A 24,742-nucleotide genomic window follows, 5' to 3' on the forward strand; every position below is an offset into this window, starting at 1 on the left:
GGGCAGGAGAAATGTTTAGACTTTTGACCACTATGAGACTTTTGGGTTCCATCTAGAATTCAGTGATCTGTGCAGTTCTGATTACCACTGTCCTGGAAGACTGTGAGTTGGCTTTGGTTTTGCTATCAAATGATATTAGTATTGGCAAAAATGGTCCTAGTATACTCCAGAATATTATGTAGTACAATGCCAAATCTTAATAGAGATGAGTGACTTGAGAATTATGTACCTTAAAGGAATGTTATTTGCTGAATATACAATATAAGTTTACCAAGAACATGCTATAATTCAGTGGGTTAACCACATATGCCATTTTGACTACAATTTCAAAATGGGGTTAGAATTTTAAAGAAGAATTTCCAAGAATTGCTTCATTTTACCTTTTATATTCCTAGTGCTATGCACCATATCAGGAATGTGTATAGCAGGTTGTCATTAAATGATTTTTGAATGAATGAATAAATGAATGCTTTCTTTGTATCTTAGTTGAAATTAAGACAGATTATTTAAATGGAAAGTTAAACGCTAACATACTCTTTAGCCTGGAAAAATTTTCATGTAGCAAATTAATAGTGGTGACAAGCTTTCAACCTTGAAGCTTTCATCCAACCATATACCCTTTCAAAAAGTATCACTAGAGGAATTCCATATCACTTATGGAATTTACTGTAAAAATTTGATGTGTTTTGTGGAGTCGTGGGGATCATATAATAGTTGTTTCAAAAATGAAGTTTAATGAATGGAGTAAAGAGGGGTGTTTTTAACTGATTGACAGCTTTGGAGAAGGCATCCAGCTCCTCCGTGTATACCAACCTGGGGCTTCTTCCTGCAGAAACAATGCCCTGTGCTATCTTATTATAAGGTCATGGTATGTGAACACTTAGTTATCTCCTTGAATGAGAAATTATGGCAAACACGGCTCTTGGGAATTGTTTTATGATGTGGTTTGTCTGTACCACAGTGGTTTCTCATGTCAATGTGTGTTGGGATTTTTTTTTGTTTCTCATTACTAATGTTGAAATGATTGGTGTAATGATGGTTTGTATCTTAAGTATCATGACCTAGTAGCTGATCTGTCCATTAGTAAGTAACTTAATTTGAAATCAACTGTGAGCCCAGTTGAAGCTCAGAGCCTAATTTTTGTCAGCAAACACCGCTCTCCAGCTTTGAATACAAGCTCAAACAATGTTTTTCTTTTTGCACAGTGGTTTGCACACAAATGTGGTGGAGAGTGCTTTTGGGATTCTAGGCGCCTTTTAAACGGCTGCTTAACAGAAATGGAAAAAGTTAAAGGAGAGAAGTGCCTGCTGGCTCACAGTACTGGGCATTTTGCTGATAAGCAGTCTGGTATGAAGTGGTCTTCAAGAAGCTCCCAGAATGTTTGGGATTTAAGTCATGTGGATTATGCAATCAGAACTGGAACTGAGCGATAGAGCTTTGGGGAAACTTATTGCTTACATTGGTGAGAAATCTTATTCAAGCAAGAGGATTAAAATAAAACCATAAACAAAACTGTTAGGGGTGTGAAGATAATTCCCATTTGTTTAGGAAATGAATATACCTCATAGCAAAAGAAATGGTGTTTCTTGAAATTTATACACTTGGCAATTATTGCCTTAATATTTATCTGATAGATATTTTCTTCCACAGAACCTGCTTTTTAATAACTTCCTACCAAGGGCTTCTTCGGAGGCCACAGGTGGTAAGACAGGTTTGGCAGAGGTGTTTGTGCGGAATATGCCCTCGGGAGGCTGCTCCGCCCTTCATATGCTCGGGTAGGCTAATTACAGCCTCAGAGGAAGCCCCAACAGCCTCACACTTGGCCCAGTCACTTCCTAGCTTCTTTGCCACAGCGTGGCTGGAAGCACGAGCCTACGCTGGGATATGTAGCCTTTCTTCCCAGAGGAGTCGAAATGTCTTCACAAGTCACTTGTGTACTGTGAAGTAGATAGGGCAAATATTAATTTCCCTTTTAAAATTAAGGGACTGAGTGGTGATTTAGAAGTGTGTCGTGTGAGATAGGTCCAGGATTAAACCTCAGTCATTCTCTCCTAATGTGTATCTCCTCAGATTATTTTAGGTGGGGATGATTTTATTTAACTGCCTTAGGAAAATATGGAAAGGGGCAAACAAGAAAGAGAAGAAAAAATTGTATAGAAGGCAGGGTGTGGCTGTTTGACGACATAGTCATCACTCCTGTTTGTGTTGACTTTTGATAAGTGGGAAACACGTGGTCTCTATTTATGTGGTTTCTATGAATCACAGCAACATTACGTGAAATGTGTCACACCTTAAATAACTTGCTAATGAGTAAGGTTCAAAATTATAGAAAAACTGAATGAGTAATTGTTAGATTAGAACTACTAGATAAACAGTTCTTTTAAAATACTGTAATTTCTTTCAGAATACGGAATTCTCAACATAAGAATGAATTCACATTTAAAGTATGATTTATTCTTATTTTTAAATGACCTACTTTCACTGCGTTTTGAGATGGTTTGTAGATTTATAACTTTTGCAGTGTTGTCAGAACACAGAAAATAATTTGATAACTCAATTTCTTCCTTTAAATAAAGGATGTTGCATCTGGCAAAACAGACATTTGTCTGCTAAGATGCAGCTTCTTACTTTCAGTCTACAGATGGATAGTAACAGGTGATAATAACAGCTAGCATTTGTGAGTGCTTCTCTTGAGTCAGGCAAGTGCTAAGTGTTTCATGCGTATTATCTCATTTAATCCTCACCATAACCTGGTGAGATAGGTACATCTCCATTTCACACATGGGATAACTAAGATGTTACGTAGCTTGTTCAGAATTGCAGGTAGAAAGTGGCAGAGCAGGGCTTTAAACTCAGGCATCCTAGTTCCAGAGCCCCTACTTGGCCTCAACAGGCCACCATTGACATCATGTTGTGACTTAAGGTAAGTAGCTGAGGCAGCCTCTGTAGACCTAATAGTCCTGCTATAAAATTGTGCTTTCTTCTTTTGGTTTTAAACTCATAAAAATTTTTGTTTTGTTTTAGAGGGAGTCTTAGGTGAGTTTACAATTGTATGGTATAAGAGTTGCTAATTAAAAACTTAATTAGATTTTTCGAGTTATTGAGGTTGGAGTAGCTAGTATGTGCAGTACGAATGTTTTATAATGTTCATGAAAATGCCCACAAAACTGGTAAAACATTTAAAGAGAATTTATCTTATACTGAAGTTTAGAGTATTATATTTTTACTCTTTCTCTCTCACACCTACACCCATACACACACACAGTCATTATGTGTTAACACATCTTTTTATCCAGGAAAATTGGATAAAAAGATTAATTGAACATTTTTATTTACTGATATACCTCCTATACCCTTAACAGAGGAGGATTATTTTTGAAGGTGTATTATATGGTAAAATACCCTAATTTAAAAATTTCTAAATAGATTGAAGATAATTTATTTTTCTTAGCCTATAAATACTTTAGAGTCTAATGTAGTTGAGTTACTCTTTTACTGAGTACTTATAAAATGCTGTTGGTTTTTGGTGTCTGTTTCATGTGGGTGGTTCTGTAACTTTCTAGAAAGTTAAATGTTCTGAGCCTCGAATTTCATACTGGTGAAATGGACATAATAGGATTATTAAATTTGAGGATTATGTGGATTGCATAGATAATGAGAAAAATTACCTAGGACAAAAACTGGTGTCAGCTTCTTCTATTCTTTGTTTCTTTAGGTACAGGAGATTTAGTAAATTGACCTAAATCTGATTGGTTTTGACTTATTTTGAATGTTGTTCTTTTATATTAATAAATTTATATGTAAATTTATTTTTTATAAATATATTTTATAAATTTATATATAAACACCTGTACTCTTTAAAGAATATAAACAAAAGATAATATTAAAAATGAGTGTAATTCTACAACTTAGAAATAATTACTGTTAGTATATTTATTCCATGTTTGCTTATGATACATTCTTAGAGAGTTACAGAAATTGGGATTATACTCCGTGTATTTTTCATAAATTGCTTTTTAAATAATAAGTATTTTTTACAAGTAATAAATCCACTTTTATGACATGAATTTCAATTTTGTGTCATTTTCTGTTTTATGGCTATATCATAATGTAATCAATTTCTTATTGCTGGGCATTCAGGGTATTTGTAATTGTTGCTATTTATTCTACAGAACGCTGTGAAACAGTTCTGTTCTGTGTGCTTGTCCTTTTGTCCTAATATAAATTGCTAGATCCTGCACCCAGGAGAATATGCATATTTAAGACTTCTGATACATATCACAAATTACCTTCTAGAATTGTTGTATCATTTTATATTACCTTCAGTGGTGTACAGGGCATGCCAGATTGCCACGTCCTCAAAATATAAGCTATTATTTAAAACCTTCATTTAGTTTTTATATTGTCTTTTAAAAAAATATACTGTGCAAATGGAATCTGGTCTTTTATCATCATTATTTAGATTTTGGAAAGTACATAAGTACAAGAGTACATCAATATTTGGATATATGAGGGGATCTGAAGTCTACTACACATGATCTGGCCTTTCTGTTGTCTTTTTGGGGGAGATGAACCATCATGGATAGTTGGGTTTTCTGAATAGCTTTGAATATTCCATTTTTCCCACTTTATTAAAGGATATTCTAAATATAACTAACTCAGCCATGTCTATATGATGCGGAGGTGTGTTTCTGAGGATTAATTACTGGAGTATTGTCAGAGTTGTAACTTCAGGGTCAATGCACGTAATGAGGTTTGGGATGTGCTGTTTAACCACCCTCAAGAACTTGATTGCACATTTCAGCCACTACAAACTAATAAGCAGGTGATATTTTCCCTGCTTCAGATGAGCAGATTGGGGTACAGAGAGGTTATGTAACTTGCTTAAGATTGCACAGTTATTAGGTAGTGAATGTGGAATTTGAACTTACTTTGTTTTGGTCAGACTTCAGTTCTTTTTCTATTTTGCTACTTGCTACACACTGCCCTCTTAATTGGCCCTTTCATTGCTGTTGACTGTCATTCTTCACTGCTATCCGATGTCTGCAGGACACAGCCTTTCTTTCTTCTAAATCACTGCTTTGAATCTATATTGATTTGGGAATATAATTGCCAGATTGTAGTAAGTGTCAGTGGCTCTGAGGGGCTTTGCTATGACTAGAGAAAATGGGCTTTAACATCTGTGTTGGATGTTTCTGGGCCTATTTCATGCTTTTTGGCTTTGCATAGGAGTTTCCAGATGAATGACATGTTACAACGTTTTCTGTAGCTGAGATCTGCACTCCCCTTGAGTTTGTTTTGGAACAATTTGGGGAAAATTCAAAATAGTTTGCACAGGTTGGTGGGATAATCCAGGGTCCTCTCAGAGTTACTTTCAGAAGAATGTGTCATTCTCTTTGTTTAACTGTGCTTTAAACATTATGTTTTTCTTGTTTTTTAAAATTTATTTATTTTTATTTGAGACGGAGTCTTGCTCTGTCACCCAGGCTGGAGTGCAGTGGCCGCATCTTGGCTCATGCAAGCTCCGCCTCCTGGGTTCACGCCGTTTTCCTGCCTCAGCCTCCAGGGTAGCTGGGACTACAGGCGCCGCCACCACGCCCGCCTAATTTTTTGTATTTTTAGCAGAGATTGGGTTTCACTGTGTTAGCCAGGATGGTCCTGATCTTGTGATCTGCCCTCCTCAGCTCCCAAAGTGCTGGGATTACAGGTGTGAGCCACTGCGCCCAGCCTAAACATTATGTTTTTCTTATGAGGCTATGGACTCCTTGAGGGAAGAGCTGCCTGCCTTTAAAACATTTTTTTTTTTTTTTTTTTTCCGGTAAATTCCTACCCAGCATTCAGGTAGTGCCTGTAACAGACACCCAGCCTTTGTTTAAGTAAAGCAGCAGTGCAGCCCTTCTGTAGATTAATGCCAAGTACAGGAAGGATCTACCTCTTTCTGTTGCCTCCTGGCCCAGGCTCCTGTCCAAATGTATAGACCAGCTTCTGAGAAACACAACCATTATTTTGTCAGTTAACAGATATCATGTCTAGCTGCAGCAATGTTGGGTACTGTGGAGAGATGCAGAGTGAAGACACACAGGGATTTTAGGGGGACTGTGAAGCTGGCAGCAGTGAGGACAGCTAGCGGATGGTGGTAAAGATCTCTTCATTGAGCCCTGGAGCCAACCTGGGATTTAAGATTAGTGACTTTCCAGTTCAGGATATCAAAAATGTATTTCTTTCTGAAGTGGCAGGTGGAGCAAGGACTACTTCTGCTCTTAGCTGGTGGCTGCATCTCCAGGACAGCTGATGTCACTGCCGTTGGTCCCTGCCCTCCACTCGAGCTGGGACTCAGTCCCGAGGGTTGTTCTTAGAGCAGCTTTTCCCCACTGTGACCTTCATTTTCTCTGCTACTGTTTCCCTTGTGGAATCCCCTTTTCTATCCCAATCACCTCCCGCTTTAGAGAGAAAATCTAGATACTTTTCTAGAGTTTTCACCAACATTATTGGGATGGTAACTGCAGGTGCCTGTTCCTCTGTAATTCCTTAAGTTGGGAATTGTCTGTTTAAAATATTCACCATCTCACCTTTCTTTCTTTTTGTTCTCTGTGCCCAGGATTTAATAGTCTTCTCCCTAGGATGTTTCAATAAATGGTTCTTTACATCAATTAGTACAATTTCATAAATAAGTTTAAGAAGTGTCATGCCCTCTGCTGTTTTGCTTTGTAATGAAATTTAAGGAATATAAAGATGGAATTGAAATGAATGATTTGTGTATTCATTGTAGTTGGTATTGTGAGTTTCTATCTTAAACTGTTTTTATTGACTCTTATTAGAATAGATCACCCATAGGTTTTTAAAAAATATATAAAATATGTTGAAAATTTAGTTTAGCTCTTAAGTTTCATGTATCATCCAATAAAATGATTATATTACCCAAAAACACTCATTGTGATTTGTTCCTGCATATATTTGTCATACTAAAATGGTTAAACTATCTCTTTGTAACATAAAACAAACAGTACATATCACTATAAGGAACAGATTATAGGATATAATGGTTTATGTATGCAAAACCTTCAAGTATAACATTAAATGCATATTAATTAATCTAATACTGAATTTGACTTGTGTGTTATCCCTGCTTAAGAGAAAATTAACACCCAAACCTGTCTTTCAGGCAGTGACAGAGAAGAATTTTGAAACAAAAGATTTTCGAGCCTCTCTAGAAAACGGTGTTCTGCTGTGTGAGTAAGTATTTAAAGTATTTAAAAAATAATTCAAAAGCAAAGATGTGTGTGTGCATGTGTATGTGTTTGTGTGAGTGATGAGGTGTTTGGCTTCTCCCATGGCCACTGTAGTCACACATATGTGTTCTTGGTCACTGGTGAGATTTGATCCCTGCAAATTGATACCTCACAGTACGAGACAGTAGGAAGAAGGGGTTATCAGTCTCTGTATCTAAAGATAGCACTGGTAAAATATATATTATTTTTAATTAGTAAACAAGAAAGATTCTATTGCATGGTGGACCAGTAGGAGGTGGGTGATTGAGAAGGAAACCGTATGACATTTTACCATCGATCTCTTAGTCTGAATATTCTAATGGGTAAAATTGCCTGGTTTAGAAGTTAATACACAAAATCTTTGCTTCCTCAATAAATCATGATGATTGGAGTGGTAGATTTTTCTTTTCAGCTTTAAGTGGAGTCATTACATTACCAAAATCAGTTTGAGTTATGGACCATTCATTCAATGAAGCTACCATCGAGAACAACACCCCAGACTTCACTTACAAAGAAGTAAAATAGGCTAGTACCATGATTGATGGTATAAGGCCTACATTGTATGTGTAGTGTAATATTTTGCTCCCCAATGGATGCATAGCACAGTTAGCCAAGTATGTGACCTGTGGGAATAAGGGAGAGGCAGGCCTGTGAGGCATAAGGATGAAATCCTGGGTGAAGGTAGAGGTTGCAGAAGCCAGCAAATAAATTCTAAGAATGTACTTGAATACTCACCCACATTTTTGAAAGCACTTAACTATTTCAATCTAGACACTTATCGCCCAAGTGTTTGTGCTATCTGTCCACATGTAGGCAGTGAGAGTGTATGCACTAGTACTTAGAGATTTTGATTATCCTTTTGAAGGAGTTGTTTGCAACAAAAGGTCTGGAGTCAAAGGGCCTAGGTTAGATTTCTCACTCCATTACTTTTGGACCTTTGAATAAGTGACTTCACATGTTTGAACATTTGACCAAGTGACTTAACATTTGAGCCTTATTTTCTCATCTGTAAAGTGGAGATCAAGGTACCTGATGTGCCTAATTCAGAGTTGCTGAGTTCAACAATATATATTTTAAGGTTTTTATAAACTATCAAACTTTGTATATGTACAAGTTGTTGCTAGAGGATGGGCAAGTAAATAACAGTCTCTATCTTCTCAGCTCTGTTGGCAGGCGTTCAAACTTCTTTGTGTTAGGGTGATATTATTAATTTGTTCCATATGAAGTTGCTGATATTTAACCATTTGTGACCTACAGGAGTGTCAATTTCATGTGGTTTCACCTAATGTATAGGTGACATGTATAGGACAGACATGTGAATAAGGGCCAGGAATAAAGTTTAAAGTGTATTTCTTGTGATCTTCCAATGTTACATTCATTGGAACATGAATAATGTTTCAGTTAGTTTGACAATGAGTCAAATAGTGTTTAAACTAATTTAAGTAAACCACGTAGCCCAACTGGTCACTAAAGGGAAGTTATTTTATCTTAATCTGAAAACTGTATGATTTAAATGTATTCTAGTAATGTTTAGAAGATGGAGGGTAAACAGTACCTATTAGAAAGAGCTGTGTGACCTGTAAAGTACTTTAGTTGTTATTTAAATGTTTGCAATAAAAAAAAAAGCCATCAACCTTATACCCCACAAGTCTGAATAGGAACTGGGTGGGTTTGTGCCTACAAGGAAGTGTGTCTATGAAGCATGGAATCTTTCTAGATTTACAAAAGCATATATCTCAAATATATGATCTTTTCAAAGAAGTAACTTTGTAGGTTATATATTTCCAGTAATGAACTATTGCCCATAATATTTTAGGGGTCCCACTTTTGGGGCATTGATGCCACACGTAGATCATTAAACATGTTTGATAGTGACACCCAGGTTTTGACTTAAAATACACCTTATGCACCAGCCTGGGCTCTGAATGATTAGAAGTGATTTCCAAAAGCTATCCCGAGCCTGAAAAGATCAGCGTAGTGTGACTAGGGAGGATATTCAGAGTTGATGAAAAACTATTGTGAGCACAGGCAGTACACGTTAGAAGAAATACGTAATTTCTACCTTAATGGCAATAGCAAACATTTGGATGAATGTTTAGAGATATATTCGTTTTTTAAAAAGTCACTTTAATTCTCAGACTTCCAAAGCTCATTCTAATACTGTTTTCTAATTGGAATAACACCAGTTTGGAGTTTTGTGCATTGCCACATAAGTCTAATCAATCTCTTAGTACCCAGTATTCTTTAAATTAACGTTTCCCAAAAGTAGCTTAAGTAAATCTGAAGCCATGGTAATCAGCAATTGTAATTTACTATGGGACACCAAAGTACTGCGTAATATTTTTATTAAAAAATATTTCTGTAAATTGTGAATCACATTGTTGATAGCCACTGGTTAATGACGACACATTCATCTAAAAGCTGTGGTGTTAACGAATAAAAAGTCCAGATAACTATATTTAGTATGAAAGCTGTAACTGAGGAAAGCCTGGCCGGTTCCACTCTGAAATGATTAAGCAGACACTGCTGTTTGTGGCTACATCCACCTGCGTTATATATAATGCCTGAGAGGAAAACAAAGTCAGCTGTTCAGAGGTCTGGTATTACAAGCCCTGACTTTTTAATTAATGGTAAATATAGTAAGCTATCTGTCTTTGAGGATATTTTACCCACTAGAGATCCCAAGTTTTAGCTGAAATATGATTAGGATATTTTTAAAACCTGAATTCATTTTCGTACAGGAAAAGGCTGACTTCTGTCTGGCTCGCTGTCAGAATCATATTTCTTGTGACATACAAGTTCTGCTTGTTGCCTGTTAGAAACCTCTAGGCATTCTCCTTCATTACCACCATTAAATAGTTTTCTTAATATTTAATCCAGTAATCTCAGCAGTTTTTAAAAAATCCATTAGTAGTACTCTTTTCTTTTGAACTGGTGTTCTGAAATATCAAAGTCAAAAGTTCGAATAGCTTATTATAGCTTTCACCCAATTGGAAGTGTACTGACATTTCAGATAGTCTAAGTGGGGATAAACCGTGCACTGTGGTTTCAGACAGGATATACATTTGAGTAATGAGGATAGTTACGTGTGTTCACTGCCTTTTAATCTGATTGACTATTGAAGTTAGTATCTTCATATTAGTTATTTTAGTGTGGTTTAGTTTGACTGTGGCATCTAGTGAGTTGGATAAAGAAAACTCCCTTGATGTAAGTCTAGGACTGTAGTCTCTCTTGGTTTTACTAAACAGTGAGATGGGAACACTGTCTGATATTTTTGCTTTTCTAATTAATAAAAGGGTTGCAAGTGTTTATAAGGTGATTTTAGCTCCTTGTTATAATGTGCTATGAATTTTATTAGTAGTGTTCATTAATCTGTCTTTCTTCAGTATTTCTTAGTGCTCATGTAGACTGCCTTATTATGTATATTTTACAAATATAAAAGATGTATCACTTGATCAATGTCTATGATCTTGTTTTGCTCTGGGTTCTAGCAGAATTATTCCTCTTTTCTAAACATATTCAGTTGAGACACAAACAGGTAATGATATCAGTAATTTCCCAGTTACTCATCTGATGATAACAATCTTAGAAATATTCAAATGAAAACACTCTTTTTTTTTTTTTTCTCTCTGATGAAGAAGATTTGCTTGACGATAGTCTGATTGGGTGTGTCACTGGTTAGTCAGTCTGTACCTCCCATCCTTGGAATGATCCCAAGTCTCTGCCACAGTCAGCCATGCATCAGAAGTTTATGCCTTTTTGAACACATGACTCACAGTAAGAACACTCTTCCTGGCCAGGCGCCATGGCTCACTCCTGTAATCCCTGAACTTTGGGAGGCCAAGGCGGGCGGATCACGAGGTCAGGAGATTGAGACCATTCTGGCTAACATGGTGAAACCCCGTCTCTACTAAACATACAAAAAATTAGCCGGGTGTGGTGGCGGGCGCCTGTAGTCCCAGCTACTCGGGAGGTTGAGGCAGGAGAATGGCGTGAACCTGGGGGGTGGAGCTTGCAGTGAGCCAAAATTGTACCACTGCACTCCAGCCTGGATGACAGCAAGACTCTGTCTCTAACTAACAAACAAACAAAACAAAACTCTAACTATCACCAAGTCTTCTTTTCCCTTTCTTATAGCTTGGAAAGACAGGAGCAAGATATTCACTCCTATTGGTGTTTCTATTTGTATCAGCCATGTGACCACAACACTATCTGCCAAAAAATACTGTAATAGTTTATTAAAGATATATAGATATACATATTCAATAGAAAAATATATTTTTTTATCTTTACAAATACTACTGTTTGCTGTGGGACACTCAGATTATGATTTTAAGTCATTGGGTAAGATAGAGAACTTTGTCACTTTGTCATTCCAGCCAAGAGAGCTCTATCTTTTTTGTTGGAGTTGGAGATCTCCACCCATACGTGGAGTGCTGGTGACATGGGTAGGCCCCCTGGGCCTTCCATGCAGTGCTCCATGGGAAGCCCAGAGGCTTTCATGTAGTGGGAAAGGCTTTTATTCTTAGAGGTGTTTCTGGTTTTGAATTTCCTGAGGAGGACAGTTGCTTACATACAGCGTTCCAGCATGCCAACACTGTTTATTGACCCTGATCTGTTTTTATAGCCTTTTGAAATTTAGTGAAAACTGTTTTTCTTCATTTTCAAGTAATATAAGCTTTGAAGTTTCCATGTTACATGATAGCCCAGCAATAGGCAAACAATGGTGCAAGGGTTCAAGTTCATAAAAATGAATGTAAAAATTTTAATCTGTTTTAATGGCAGTATTTTATGATTGGCATTTACATGCCTTCTTTTTAAGCATCATGGTTCATTTCACCTGTGATGTAATATCTATATCTAGCAAAAACACGATTTTTTGTTTCAAAGAGTATATCAAGATGAAAGTCAGCTTGGCAAACATCAACTTAAAAATTCACTTCAGTTATGGTAGACACACTCTAAGGACTCATTTGAAGTTTTGCAGAAGTTTTTTAATATTTGGCCTCAAAGTTGAGGGTTGAAATCCCAGAGGGAGACTGATAATATCACTCTCATTTACCTGAGGGATTGAGAGGAATTTAGTAACGTTACTTCATAGTTAAATAGTACAGGAAGCCAGATCCCCCCGTTAGATTCCTTTTGATTTCTGTTGTTTTTGTTTTGAAGACTTTTTAAACGAACAGTTTTGAGTTCACAGAAAAACGGAGTGAAAGGTACAGAAAGATCCCATATTCTCCATGACCCCACTCATGCACAGCCTCTCCCATTATCAACATCCCCCATCAGAGGGGTACATTGGTTACAAATGATGGACCTGCATTGACACATCATCATCACCCAGAGTCTGTCGTTTACCTTACAGTTCATTCTAGGTGTTGTACGTTCTGTGGTTTTGGACAAATGTATAATGACATGTATCCATCATTATAGTATCATCCAGAATTGTTTCACTGCTGTTGAAATCCTCGGTGTTCCTCCTGTTCATCCCTCCCTTACCTGTAACCCCTGGCAACCACTGATCTTTACTGTCTTTATGGTTTTGCCTTTTCCAGAATGTCACATAGTTGGAATCATATAGTGCGTAGCCTTTTCAGATTGGCTTCTTTAACTGAGTAATATGCTCTTTCTTCCATATCTTTTTATGGTTTGATAGCTCATGTCTCTCTCTCTCTCTTTTTTTTTTTTTTTTTTTTTTTTTTTGAGATGAAATCTTGCTCTTGTCCCCCAGGCTGGAGTGCAATGGTGCGATCTCTGCTCTCCACAACCTCCGCCTCCCGGGTTCAAGTGATTCTCTTGCCTCAGCCTCTCGAGTAGCTGGGACTACAGGCCAGGCACCACCACGCCCGGCTAATTTTTGTATTTTTAGTAGAGACGGGGTTTCACCATGTTGGCCAGGCTGGTCTCAAAATCCTGACCTCAAGTGATCTGCCCGCCTCAGCCTCCCAAAGTGCTGGGATTACAGGCGTGAACCACTGCACCCGGCCACCTTATGTCTCTTCTGTGCTGAATAGCATTCTGCTGTCTGGCGGTTCCACAGTTTGTTTATTCATTCATCAAATGAAGGCCATCTTGGTTGCTTCCCAGTTTTGACAATTATGAATAAAACTGCTATAAACATCCATGATGTTTGGCCCTGTGTCCCATCCAAATCTCATGTCAAATTGTAATTCCCAGTGTTGGGGGAGGGACCTGGTGGGAGGTGATTAGATCATGGGGGCGGGTTTCCCCCATGCTGTTCTCGTGATAGTGAGTGAGTTCTCTCCAGACCTGATGTTTTAAAAGTAGGTGGCACTTCCCCCTTCACTTGCTGTCTCTCTTTCTCTGCCACAGTAAGACCCGCTTGCTTCCCCTTTGCCTTTGCCATGATTGTAAATTTCCTGAGGCCTCCCAGTCATGCCTCCTGTTAAGCCTGTGGAATTGTGAGTTAATTAAGCCTATTTTCTTCATAAATTATCTAGTCTCAAGTAGTTCTTAATAGCAGTGTGAGAATGGACTAATACAATCCGTGTGCAATTTTTTGTGTAAATGTAAATTTTTAGCTCCTTTTGGTAAATACCAAGGAACATGATTGCAGCATCATATGGTAAGAGTATATTTAGTTTCGTAAGAAACTGCCAGACTCTTTCAAAATCTCTGTACCATTTTGCATTTCTACCAGCAGAGAATGAGAGTTTTTGTTGTTCCACGTCCTTGTCAGCATTTGGTGTTGTCCGTGTTCTGAATTTTGACCATTCTAATAAATGTGTAGTGGTATCTCGTTGTTTTAATTTGCTGTTAACATATGATGTGGAGCATCTTTTCATATGCTTGTCATCTGCGTGTCTTCGTTAGTGAGGTGTCTGTTAAGGTCTTTGGCCCATTTTTTAATCAGATTTTCTTATTGTTGACTTTTTAAGAGTTCCTTGTATATTTTAGATAAGAGTCCCTTTTCAGATATGTCTTTTACAAATATTTTCTCTCAGTCTGTGGCTTGTCTTTTTATTCCCTTGACAGTGTCTTTCACAAAGCAGATATTTTTAATTTTAATGAAGTCCAGTGTGTCAATTCTTTCTTTTATGAATTGTGCTTTTTGTGTCATATCTAAAAAGTCGCTGTCAAACCTAAATCTTTTCTTCTAGGAGTTTTAATAGCTTTTGGTTTTATATTTAGGTCTGTGATCCACTTTGAGTTCATTGTTGTGAAGGGTGTAAGGTCTGTGTCTAGACGCCGTTTGCCTTTGATGTGACATTGGGAAATTTTCTACTACTCAGTGAAATCCATTAGTACTGTAATTATGGAGGGTCTGAGAATAAGAGGTATCTGCCCTGAGACTACTCAAGCTTTGCTAAACTTACTTCAGGATGCTTCAAGCAGAATGGTGAGGCTATATGATAAAATTCCATCATAAGAAAGTGATGACTATAAATATTGGTACTGACATTGCGGTTCCACACACTTTCCCATCTTAGCATTTACTGTTAACTTTTATTGTGTATTGTAGGTTATTCAACAGTATTCAAAATTACTACCATAGAAATTCTAGGAATTAAACTTACATCAATTTTACTAGCAATCTTTGAAAAGATTAGAGTGATCATAAATATTTATATTGAATGCTTTTAGACTTTTAAATTATATATGCTGGTTATTTTACCCATGGAAATATGATTACTTATTTTAAAATATTACAGCTTATGAATTTAAATAAAAGTTAATAAAATTTTAGTAAGGCATTTACTTAATTAAGATAACCAGTCCAAGTTAATATGTCTGATAGTTCACTCTTTTGATCAATGTTGACAATAAGTGGAGAATATCAAGGTTTGACTTCTCTGGAAACAAAAAAATACTAGGGAGGGGTGTTGTTGGTAAAAGCAAAAAATTTCTAGCATTTGAAAGCAGAGGTAAAATGTTTAAAAATTTCTTTATAAAGAAGATATTTTGAATGATTTGTTTCATATTTCACAGAAATATTTCTGCATTAAAAACTGGGCAGTGGATTTTAGTAAATATTTGTAAAGCACCTATGAAATGCCAGGTTTTTTTGCTAAGTGCTAGGCGATGCTGTTTGGAAAGGGAGAGGGTTGTCTGTTCCTCTAGCAGCTGGACTGTCTGATTGCTCTGCTGCCGATCCCAGCACATTGCCATATTTAGTGCACATTAAAATGCTTAATAAGCACAATTTGTGTTTAGAGGAAAAGCAAGCAAATGCATTAATACCATATAGTGGATAAAAAAAAAATCATTGTTTAAGATAGGCTCATAGACCAATAAAACAAAATAGAGAACCCAGAAATAAAGCCAAGTGCTTACAGCCAACTGCTTTTCCACAAGGCAAACAAAAACATAAAGTGGGGAAAGGACACCCTATTCAACAAATGGTGCTGGGACAATTGGAAGCCACATGTAGAAGAATGAAACTGGATCCTTATCTCTCACCTTATACAAAAGTCAACCCAAGATAGATCAAATACTTAAATCTAAGACCTGAGACCGTAAAGATTCTGGAAGATAACATTGAAAAAACCCTTCTAGACATTGGCTTAGGCAAAGACTTCATTACCAAGAACCCAAAAGCAAATCCAACAAAGATAAATAGATGGGACTTAATTAAATTAAAAAAAACTTCTGCACAGCAAAAGAAATAATCAGCAGAATAAACAGACAACCCACAGAGTGGGAGAAAATCTTCACAATCTATACATCTGACAAAGGACTGATATCTATAATCTATAAGGAGCTCAAGTCAGCAAGAAAATAACAATCCCATCAAAAGTGGGCTAAGGACATAAATAGACAGTTCTCAAAAGAAGATACACAAATGACTAAAAAGCATACAGAAAAATAAGGCAGCATCACTAATAATCAGGGAAATGCAAATCAAAACCACAATATAATGCCACCTCACTCCTGCAAGAGTGACCATAATCAAAAAATAAAAAAAGAATTGTTGTGGATGCAGTGAAAAGGGAACAGTTCTACACTGCTGGTGGGAATGTAAACTAGTACAGCCACTATGGAAAACAGTGTAGAGATTCCTTAAAGAACTAAAAGTAGATCTACCATTACTAGGTATCTACCAGAGGAAAATAAGTCATTATATGAAAAAGATACTTGCACACCCATGTTTGTAGTAGCACAATTTGCAATTACAATAATATAGAACCAGCCCAAATGCCCATCAATCAATGAGTGGATAAAGAAAATGTGGTGTATATATACATATACCTTGGAATACTACTCAGCCATAAAAAGGAACAAAATGGCATTTGCAGCAACCTGGACGGAATGGGAGACCATTATTCTAAGTGAAGTAACTCAGGAATGAAAAGCCAAACATCATATGTTCTCACTCATAAGTGGGAGCTAAGCTATGAGGATGCAAAGGCATAAGAATGATACATTGGACTTTGGGGACTTGGGGGAAAGAGTGGGGAGTGGTGAGGGATGAAAGACTGCATATTGCATACAGTGTACACTCCTCAAGTAATGGGTGCACCAAAATCTTAGAAATCACTACTGAAGAATTTATTCATGTAACTAAACACCACCTGTTCCCCCAAAATCTGCCAAAATAAAAAAAAAGACATTGCTCTTCAATTTGTGAACAACATGTAATACTTTTAGTATATCTTCAAGAATTTAGTTACTAATAGAAGTTTGATAATGTGAGGATATATATTTAGAAAATGCACGTGACAGAAAGATATTAGAAATATGTATGCGTGAATGACTAATAAAATAATTCGCAGGTTAAAAAGTTCATTCAGTGTATTGATATGTTGTTCCATGTCATCTTCCTTGTTCATTGTGAAAATCTTTGGAAATAGGAGCTCAAAAGGCATCCATAAATTTTGTACCTCAACTGAAAAGCTTTCTGATAAAGCGAAAAATGAGATTGGGCATTTAGAACTAGTTTCTGGACACTATTAGAAACAGAGCATCAAATTCTAGTTCTCACTAAAACTTTTATAACTGAGCTAGACATTATATTGAGCTTTATGTACAGTTTTCTGAATTTCCTCTCCGAGTTATGATTAAAGTGGGTTATATTCACTGACAAAGCTTTTGAACAGAGCCAGCTCTCTATTATCTGTCATCATGCAACTCCTTTGAAGGGAGTGGACAGTTTGTTTGAGGGTGAGGGAGGGGAGTGAGAAGGAAAGGGAGGAGGCAACTTGAGAGACGTCTTAGTCTGCTTGGGCTGCTGCTACATCAAGATACCATAAATTAGGTAGTTTATAAACAATAGAAATTTGTTTATCACAGTTCTGGAGGCTGGGAAGTCTAAGATCAAGACACTGGCATATTTGGCATATAGTGAGGACCTGCTTCCTTCATAGACAGACTTCTCACTGTAACCTCTTGTGGTGGAAGGGGCAAGGCAACTTTCAGGAGCCTCTTTTATGAGGGACCTAATCCCACTCATGAGGGTTCTACTCTTATGACCTAATCACCTCCCAGGGGCTCCACCTCCTAATACTGTTACTTTCAGGGTTAGGATTTCAAGATATGAGTTTTGGGAGGAATGCAAGCATTCAGATCCTAGCAAGGGATGAGCTGAGGGAGAAGGAGAGAAATTGCTGGCCTTACCTGTGAATGCTCTGACTTGGGAGGTGTCAGATTACTAGGTGCTTCCTTCTGGTTTTAATCCTACCAAAAGAGCAAGCCCTCTCATGCACTAACCAAGCATATAACCAGGTTTAGGCTCTGGCCTAAGGAAAGGCTTGGGGGAAGAGAGAGATAATTCAAGCTAGGGCTAGAGGGATGGAATAAGGGGATGCAGGCTGATAAAATGGCTCCTTGAATGATTCTAGGTCCTAGTACATAGAGGTATCTGGAAGGTTATGTTATCTGAATCTTGAATAGAATCAGTTACCTGAAGCCAGTGTTACCTTAGGAATTCCGTATGTGTGATTGAAGAACGCTTATTAGGCAAAGAAGTTCTATTTGTAGAAGAGAGTATTTCCATAGATGACTCCTGTTTTTGATTTGACATAAGGCTATGCCCCATTCCTCTAGGCAGACTTAAATTTCACAGAAGTTTAAATTTTATGAGACCCATTGTTTTCCTCCTTAGAAGAAATACTCTAAAAGGTTGTCCTTTAATTGTATATGAAAATAATTTTTGATGATTCAAAATTTAATTGGGTGTTCAGCATTTGCCAAGACTCTATGTGTCTTTTCTCCATCTTGTAGTCCTTAGAATTGTCACTACTAACAAAAGAAAACAGCATTTTCCTTTAGTGACTCAACTTTTTAGAGGCTAGTTTGTGTGTTATTCAGAGTATTGTTTTTTCCTCAGCTTATTTCCGTGTTTGCACATGTACTTGAAGGTTTAGGGTGGAAAAGGAATGCTAATCCATTGTGTGTCTGTCACTTCTAAGTAATAACTTTGAACCTTCTGATGAAGGAAGTGTTAATTAACTCATTATTGGGAGACATTGTTTATCTTTTCTATTCCCTTTACCTGGATCTCTTACTCTCCTTGACTGACCCAATTGAGAGTAGGTTGTGCTATTATTAATTTCAGAAACTGTGTTTTTTAAAATGTACTTTCTCTTATGAAACCTGTAATGTAAAAATGATATGTGATATAAACAGGTAAGCTGAATGACCTGGCCAAAGTCACCAGTGACTCAAATAGGTGGAGCAGAAATTTATGACACTCTTCCTCCTGCCAGACTTTCCTGACATTTTATATGTTTCCTCAGCTCATAATGGCCTCAATTTATGTCATTTAAAGATCAAATTTCAAAATACAAGTTACTGTAAGAAAGTCAGTGCCGAGCTAGTGGTCACAAACTGCAAATAATTTCTTGATTTATACTTTCAAGAATTATGTTCCTATTCCATAATGCTGCAGTTACTAGTTCTTCTATGCATTGCAAGAATGCCACCAGTAACAGAAATATAGAAATACCTTGTTAATAAGGAACAACTAGGAGAATTAATTTGCAATTGTTATTTCTTTTAAACTTACTCAATTCATTTCTGACTTCTCAGCTAGTGATTAAGAAAAAGATCATGTGGACATGAAGGGAGAAAGCTTTGCTTTCTACTTGGCTTTCTGTATACAAATCAGAAATTGGGTATCATGGAATAATTGTTCTAGGAAATTGAGTTAGGAGAATGGTATTATTAGCTATATTAACTAACTTGTCTAATCTTTGTGTGTAGAAACCATGAAAACAGAAAAACATCTTTTGTTCACAAAATGAGATCTTCATAGCCACTGTTTTGTAATTTTGAATCCTGTTGAACAACATTCTGTAGGTTATTAAATCAAGACTTTTGTCTTTTTTATTTTCAGCAAACTCAAGTGTATATGTAAGTCTTTGGAATGTTGAAGCAGTGACATTCCACAGGTTTCAGATTTTTTTTTTTTTTGCTGCCCATTGTGCTAAGGAGACCAGTAAATTAAGAATGTTTCATGATTTCTTCTTTATTTGCTTTCTTTTTGGAGCTCTGTTACAGAATAAAGAATTATTTCTTGTGTATGGGTTTTTGAATAGGAAAATCAGTTTCAAGATACTGTTCTCTGACAGTGATTAATGATTAATTAACGAAGCTAACATTAATAGAAAAGCATTTTTATAGTGGTAAATTTCTACACGACCTGGCAGAGTGTCAGTGAACTAAATCAATAAAAAAGAGTTCATAATAATCTAGATTTAGAAGCAAAATTGTACCAAGTTTCAGTTGTCAAAGCTGAGTTTCTTTTTTATAGACTATGGAGACATAGATATCTTTGCCGTGTCTTTCATATTAACTTAAACTGATTCTGTTTAATCTAAAATACTAGATTCTGAGGTAACTTAGTTAATTTGGGGGAGTTCTGGTACATTGAATTTAATGTTTGCCCAGTCATTCTGCTGTGGTAATAAAGCAATCAATTATAGACTTGAATGAGTTACCAATAAAAACTAGTTGACTATTTGTATGAGTCCACCTCACTTTTTAAATGTGGCAAAATAATATGATTTTGAAGATACCTTTAAAAATGATCAGTTTGGGAAAAACAATCAATGAAAACTATTAGTAGAAAATAGTATTCTTTGGGTGAAGTGAGATAAATTATAATGAAGAGATTCTTAAACTGGCAATTGAAACAGAACCAAATATTACTTTTCTTTAATGTGAAACTAGCTCTTTGAAGGATGGTTTTGGATATGTAAGTGGGTCTGTGTCCACACATAAAGGATATAGACTACGGAGGACCGCTCACCGTTGTGTGTGGTGCCCCTCTTTGTCTCTAGACTTGATGTCTTGGTTATTTGCTTGCTTATGGGCTATTGGCTCTGTATAACACATTGAGGGGAGGGAATAGTGATATATGTGATTTTTGAAAATGCTAAAAAAACTGATATTGGCATCTTTTAATTGCATCTGTATTTGTTTACTTTCAGTTTGATTAATAAGCTTAAACCTGGCGTCATTAAGAAGATCAATAGACTGTCTACACCAATAGCAGGATTGGTAAGTAGTAAATTACCTTCACAACTAAATTTATTGGTCTTTGAAATGTAAAGAGGTGGCATTGGCAGGTTTTTGTATCTGCAATTACCATTGAAATTAGGTTATGGTTTTTTTGTTGAAGCAAAGTGTGTTTGGTGATGTCTTCCTTTTATCTGTAGTTCCTTTCTCTTTCCCTTTTGCCTGGAGGCTTTTATTTTATTTTTTAATTGTTTGTTTTGATTTTTGCACCTTCAAACTTCATATATTTACATTCTTGGCTTATTTCTTCCACAAATTGCATTTGCTCAGGGTCACCTTCTTCTGAAGCTCAGCCCTATGTGAGCTGTTTGCTGGCTACCACAATGGTGGCTCAGACTGCGAGATGTTCACCAGTTGTCATGTTTCTGCCACGTGATGCTTGTGCATTGCCCTCAGCCAGCACATAGACCCTAAGTGCATTTCCAAAATAGTCAAGGCCTGCTAGCTCTGTTACTTTATGTAATAGGTTTCCCACCAAAGTCCTGTGTGAGGTTGGCCAAGTCTCTGTCTTCCTCTTTGCCACAGTAATATTACCCATAAAATGAGCGTGATGGTTCTGTAGATTCTTTCTAGCTTTCAAATCAGGATTTTGTGTATAAAATATACCCCACACTGTCCCAAGGTAGCTACTCAGATGGGGTAAGACATTTCAGAGGACAATAATAGTGTGGGGCTCTGCCTGTGGAAATAATTTACAATCAAATACAAATGATGGATAATTTTTAAAATGTTAGAAATCCTTAAAAATCAACGCAATAATAGAAGTAAGTTAAATCAACTTCAGAGAACTCTGAAGTTTAAGATAGCTAATAATTGGAACGTAAACACAAACCTTACTATTTTTAGACTATTCATGCTGTTTATAATGCATTCAGGAAATTTCTGTTTGACCATTCATGTGTTTACAGATGTTAAAGGCATGAGTAATTAAAGTTAGCAATACCAACATTTCTGGATTTGCAGAAGTTACAAAAATGTCATTAAATTCTTGATAGGGGTGTTGGTTGCAGAGTGTTCCTCAGAAAATATCTGTCTAGGAGAGAAGGAATGAAAAATTGTTAATAATTTTATTTCAAAATAAAATATACATAAAATTCCCAGAGCAGCTGGGCTCAAATATTAATTCCTTCCTTCCTACCAAGTTGCCTCCATTCTATATCTATCATTAATAGGCAGCTGACCTAATAATTTTATTGGTTTCAAATTTGGTTAGGTTAAAAATATTATGTATATATATGTGTGTGTGTGTGTATATATATGTATATACATACACATAGAGCTGTACAATTTAAATATTTCTACCCAACTTTTATCCTGTACTTTTCTAAAAATCATTCTCATGCCATGATTCTATTTGTCCCACCCCACTTACCCCCACTTCAGGAGGAGAGGGGAGGTTTGTAGGACCCTGGAGCTTGTGAGCCCTTTCCAAAAATGGGGCAACACCTAAGATTGGTGGGTTCTGTGTGTCTATGTACACACACACACACACACACACACACACACACACACACACAATTTTCTACTGGTAATACAGTGAGTCAGAAGAGGTTTGTTATTTAAGGAATAAAATGAAAAAAATTTAGTTTTTGAAGTCTTTTTAAAATTTTTTTGAGATGGAGTTTTACTCTGTCGCTAGGCTGGAGTGCAGTGGGGCAATCTTGGCTCCCTGAAAACTCTGCCTTCTGGGTTCAAGCGATTCCCCTGCTTCAGCCTCCCAAGTAGCTGGGACTACAGGCTCATGCCAGCACGCCCAGCTAATTTTTTTTTTAAATATTTTTTTCATTAGTCTTTTGCATTTTTTAGTCATTATTTTATTTAGTTATGCTCTGATCTTTATTACTTCTTTTCTTTTTTTTTTTTTCATTATACTTTAAGTTCTAGGGTACATGTGCACAACGTGCAGGTTTGTTACATATGTATACATGTGCCATGTTGGTGTGCTGCACCCATTAACTCGTCATTGACATTAGGTATATCTCCTAATGCTATCCCTCGCCACCACCCCTCCCCACAATAGGACCTGGTGTGTGATGCTCCCCTTCCTGTGTCCAGGTGATCTCATTGTTCAATTCCCACCTATGAGTGAGAACATGCGGTATTTGGTTTTCTGTTCTTGTGATAGTTTGCTGAGAATGTTGGTTTCCAGTTGCATCCATGTCCCTACAAAGGACACGAATTCATCCTTTTTTATGGCTGCATGGTATTCCATGGTGTATATGTGCCACATTTTCTTAATCCAGTCTGTCACTGATGGACATTTGGGTTGATTCCAAGTCTTTGCTATTGTGAATAGTGCCGCAGTAAACATATGTGTGCATGTGTCTTTATAGCAGCATGACTTATAATCCTTTGGGTATATCCCCAGTAATGGGATGACTGGGTCAAATAGTATTTCTAGTTCTAGATCCTTGAGGAATCGCCATACTGTTTTCCACAATGGTTGAACTAGTTTATAGTCCCACCAACAGTGTAAAAGTGTTCCTATTTCTCCACATCCTCTCCAGCACCTGTTGTTTCCTGATTTTTTAATGATTGCCATTCTAACTGGTGTGAGATGGTATCTCATTGTGATTTTGATGTACATTTCTCTGATGGCCAGTGATGATGAGCATTTTTTCATGTGTCTGTTGGCTGTATGAATATCTTCTTTTGAGAAGTGTCTATTCATATCCTTTGCCCACTTTTTGATGGGGTTGTTTTTTTTTCTCATAAATTTGATTGAGTTCTTTATAGGTTCTGGATATTAGCCCTTTGTCAGATGAGTAGATTGCAAAAATTTTCTCCCATTCTGTAGGTTGCCTGTTCACTCTGATGGTAGTTTCTTTTGCTGTGCAGAAGCTCTTTAGTTTAATTAGATCCCATTTGTCAATTCCGGCTTTTGTTGCCATTGCTTTTGGTGTTTTAGACATGAAGTCCTTGCCCATGCCTATGTCCTGAATGGTATTACCTAGGCTTTTTTCTAGGGTTTTTATGATTTTAGGTCTAACATTTAAGTCTCTAATCCATCTTGAATTAATTTTCGTATAAGGAGTAAGGAAAGTATCCAGTTTCAGCTTTCTACTTATGGCTAGCCAATTTTCCCAGCGCTATTTACTAAATAGGGAATCCTTTCCCCATTTCTTGTTTTTCTCGGATTTGTCAAAGATCAGATGGCTGTAGATGTGTGGTATTATTTCTGAGGACTCTGTTCTGTTCCATTGGTCTATATCTCTGTTTTGGTACCAGTACCATGCTGTTTTGGTTACTGTAGCCTTGTAGTATAGTTTGAAGTCAGGTGGCGTGATGCCTCCAGCTTTGTTCTTTTGACTTAGGATTGTCTTGGCAATGAGGGCTCTTTTTTGGTTCCATATGAACTTTAAAGCAGTTTTTTCCAATTCTGTGAAGAAAGTCATTGGTAGCTTGATGGGAATGGCATTGAATCTATAAATAACCTTGGGCAGTATGGCCATTTTCACGATATTGATTCTTCCTATCCATGAGCATGGTATGTTCTTCCATTTGTTTGTGTCCTCTTTTATTTCACTGAGCAGTGGTTTGTAGTTCTCCTTGAAGAGGTCCTTCACATCCCTTGTAAGTTGGATTCCTAGGTATTTTATTCTCTTTGAAGCAATTGTGAATGGGAGTTAATTCATGATTTCACTGTCCGTTTGTCTGTTACTGGTGTATAAGAATTCTTGTGATTTTTGCACATCGATTTTGTATCCTGAGGCTTTGCTCAAGTTGCTTATTTTTTTTTCAGTAGGGACGGGGTTTCACCACATTGGACTGGATGGTCTCTATCTCCTGACCTCGGGATTTGCCCACCCCGGCCTCCCAAAGTGCTGGAATTACAGGCGTGAGCCACTGCACTTTGTAGGAGGAAATATTCAGTTTAATAAAACAAATAAGCTTTATATAAAAATGACTTATAAAATATCTTATTTTTATATAATATGCTTTTAATAGTAAGTTTCAATAGTATTGAAAATATTTTTTCAAATGGTTTGAATTAA

The 24,742-nt window shown here is 36.7% G+C and overlaps 1 protein-coding gene across 6 annotated transcripts in view; it reads left to right on the forward strand.

Annotated features, from left to right (window-relative positions):
- Positions 1-24,742, forward strand: part of LMO7 (LIM domain 7) — a 219,327-nt gene that overhangs the window by 69,277 nt on the left and 125,308 nt on the right. For 5 of the 6 annotated variants that reach the window (XM_073014398.1, XM_073014399.1, XM_038007757.2 and 2 more), the window contains 2 exons: positions 7,163-7,233; positions 20,660-20,729. In XM_073014398.1, the coding sequence (XP_072870499.1) occupies positions 7,163-7,233; positions 20,660-20,729 (141 nt within the window). Of the gene's footprint in view, positions 1-7,162; positions 7,234-20,659; positions 20,730-24,742 lie in introns of those variants that run through there. The other variant, XM_073014400.1, reaches the window with a different exon arrangement.

Source organism: Chlorocebus sabaeus, chromosome 3 (genome assembly GCF_047675955.1).
Source record: "Chlorocebus sabaeus isolate Y175 chromosome 3, mChlSab1.0.hap1, whole genome shotgun sequence".
Taxonomy (NCBI): Eukaryota; Metazoa; Chordata; class Mammalia; order Primates; family Cercopithecidae; genus Chlorocebus; species Chlorocebus sabaeus.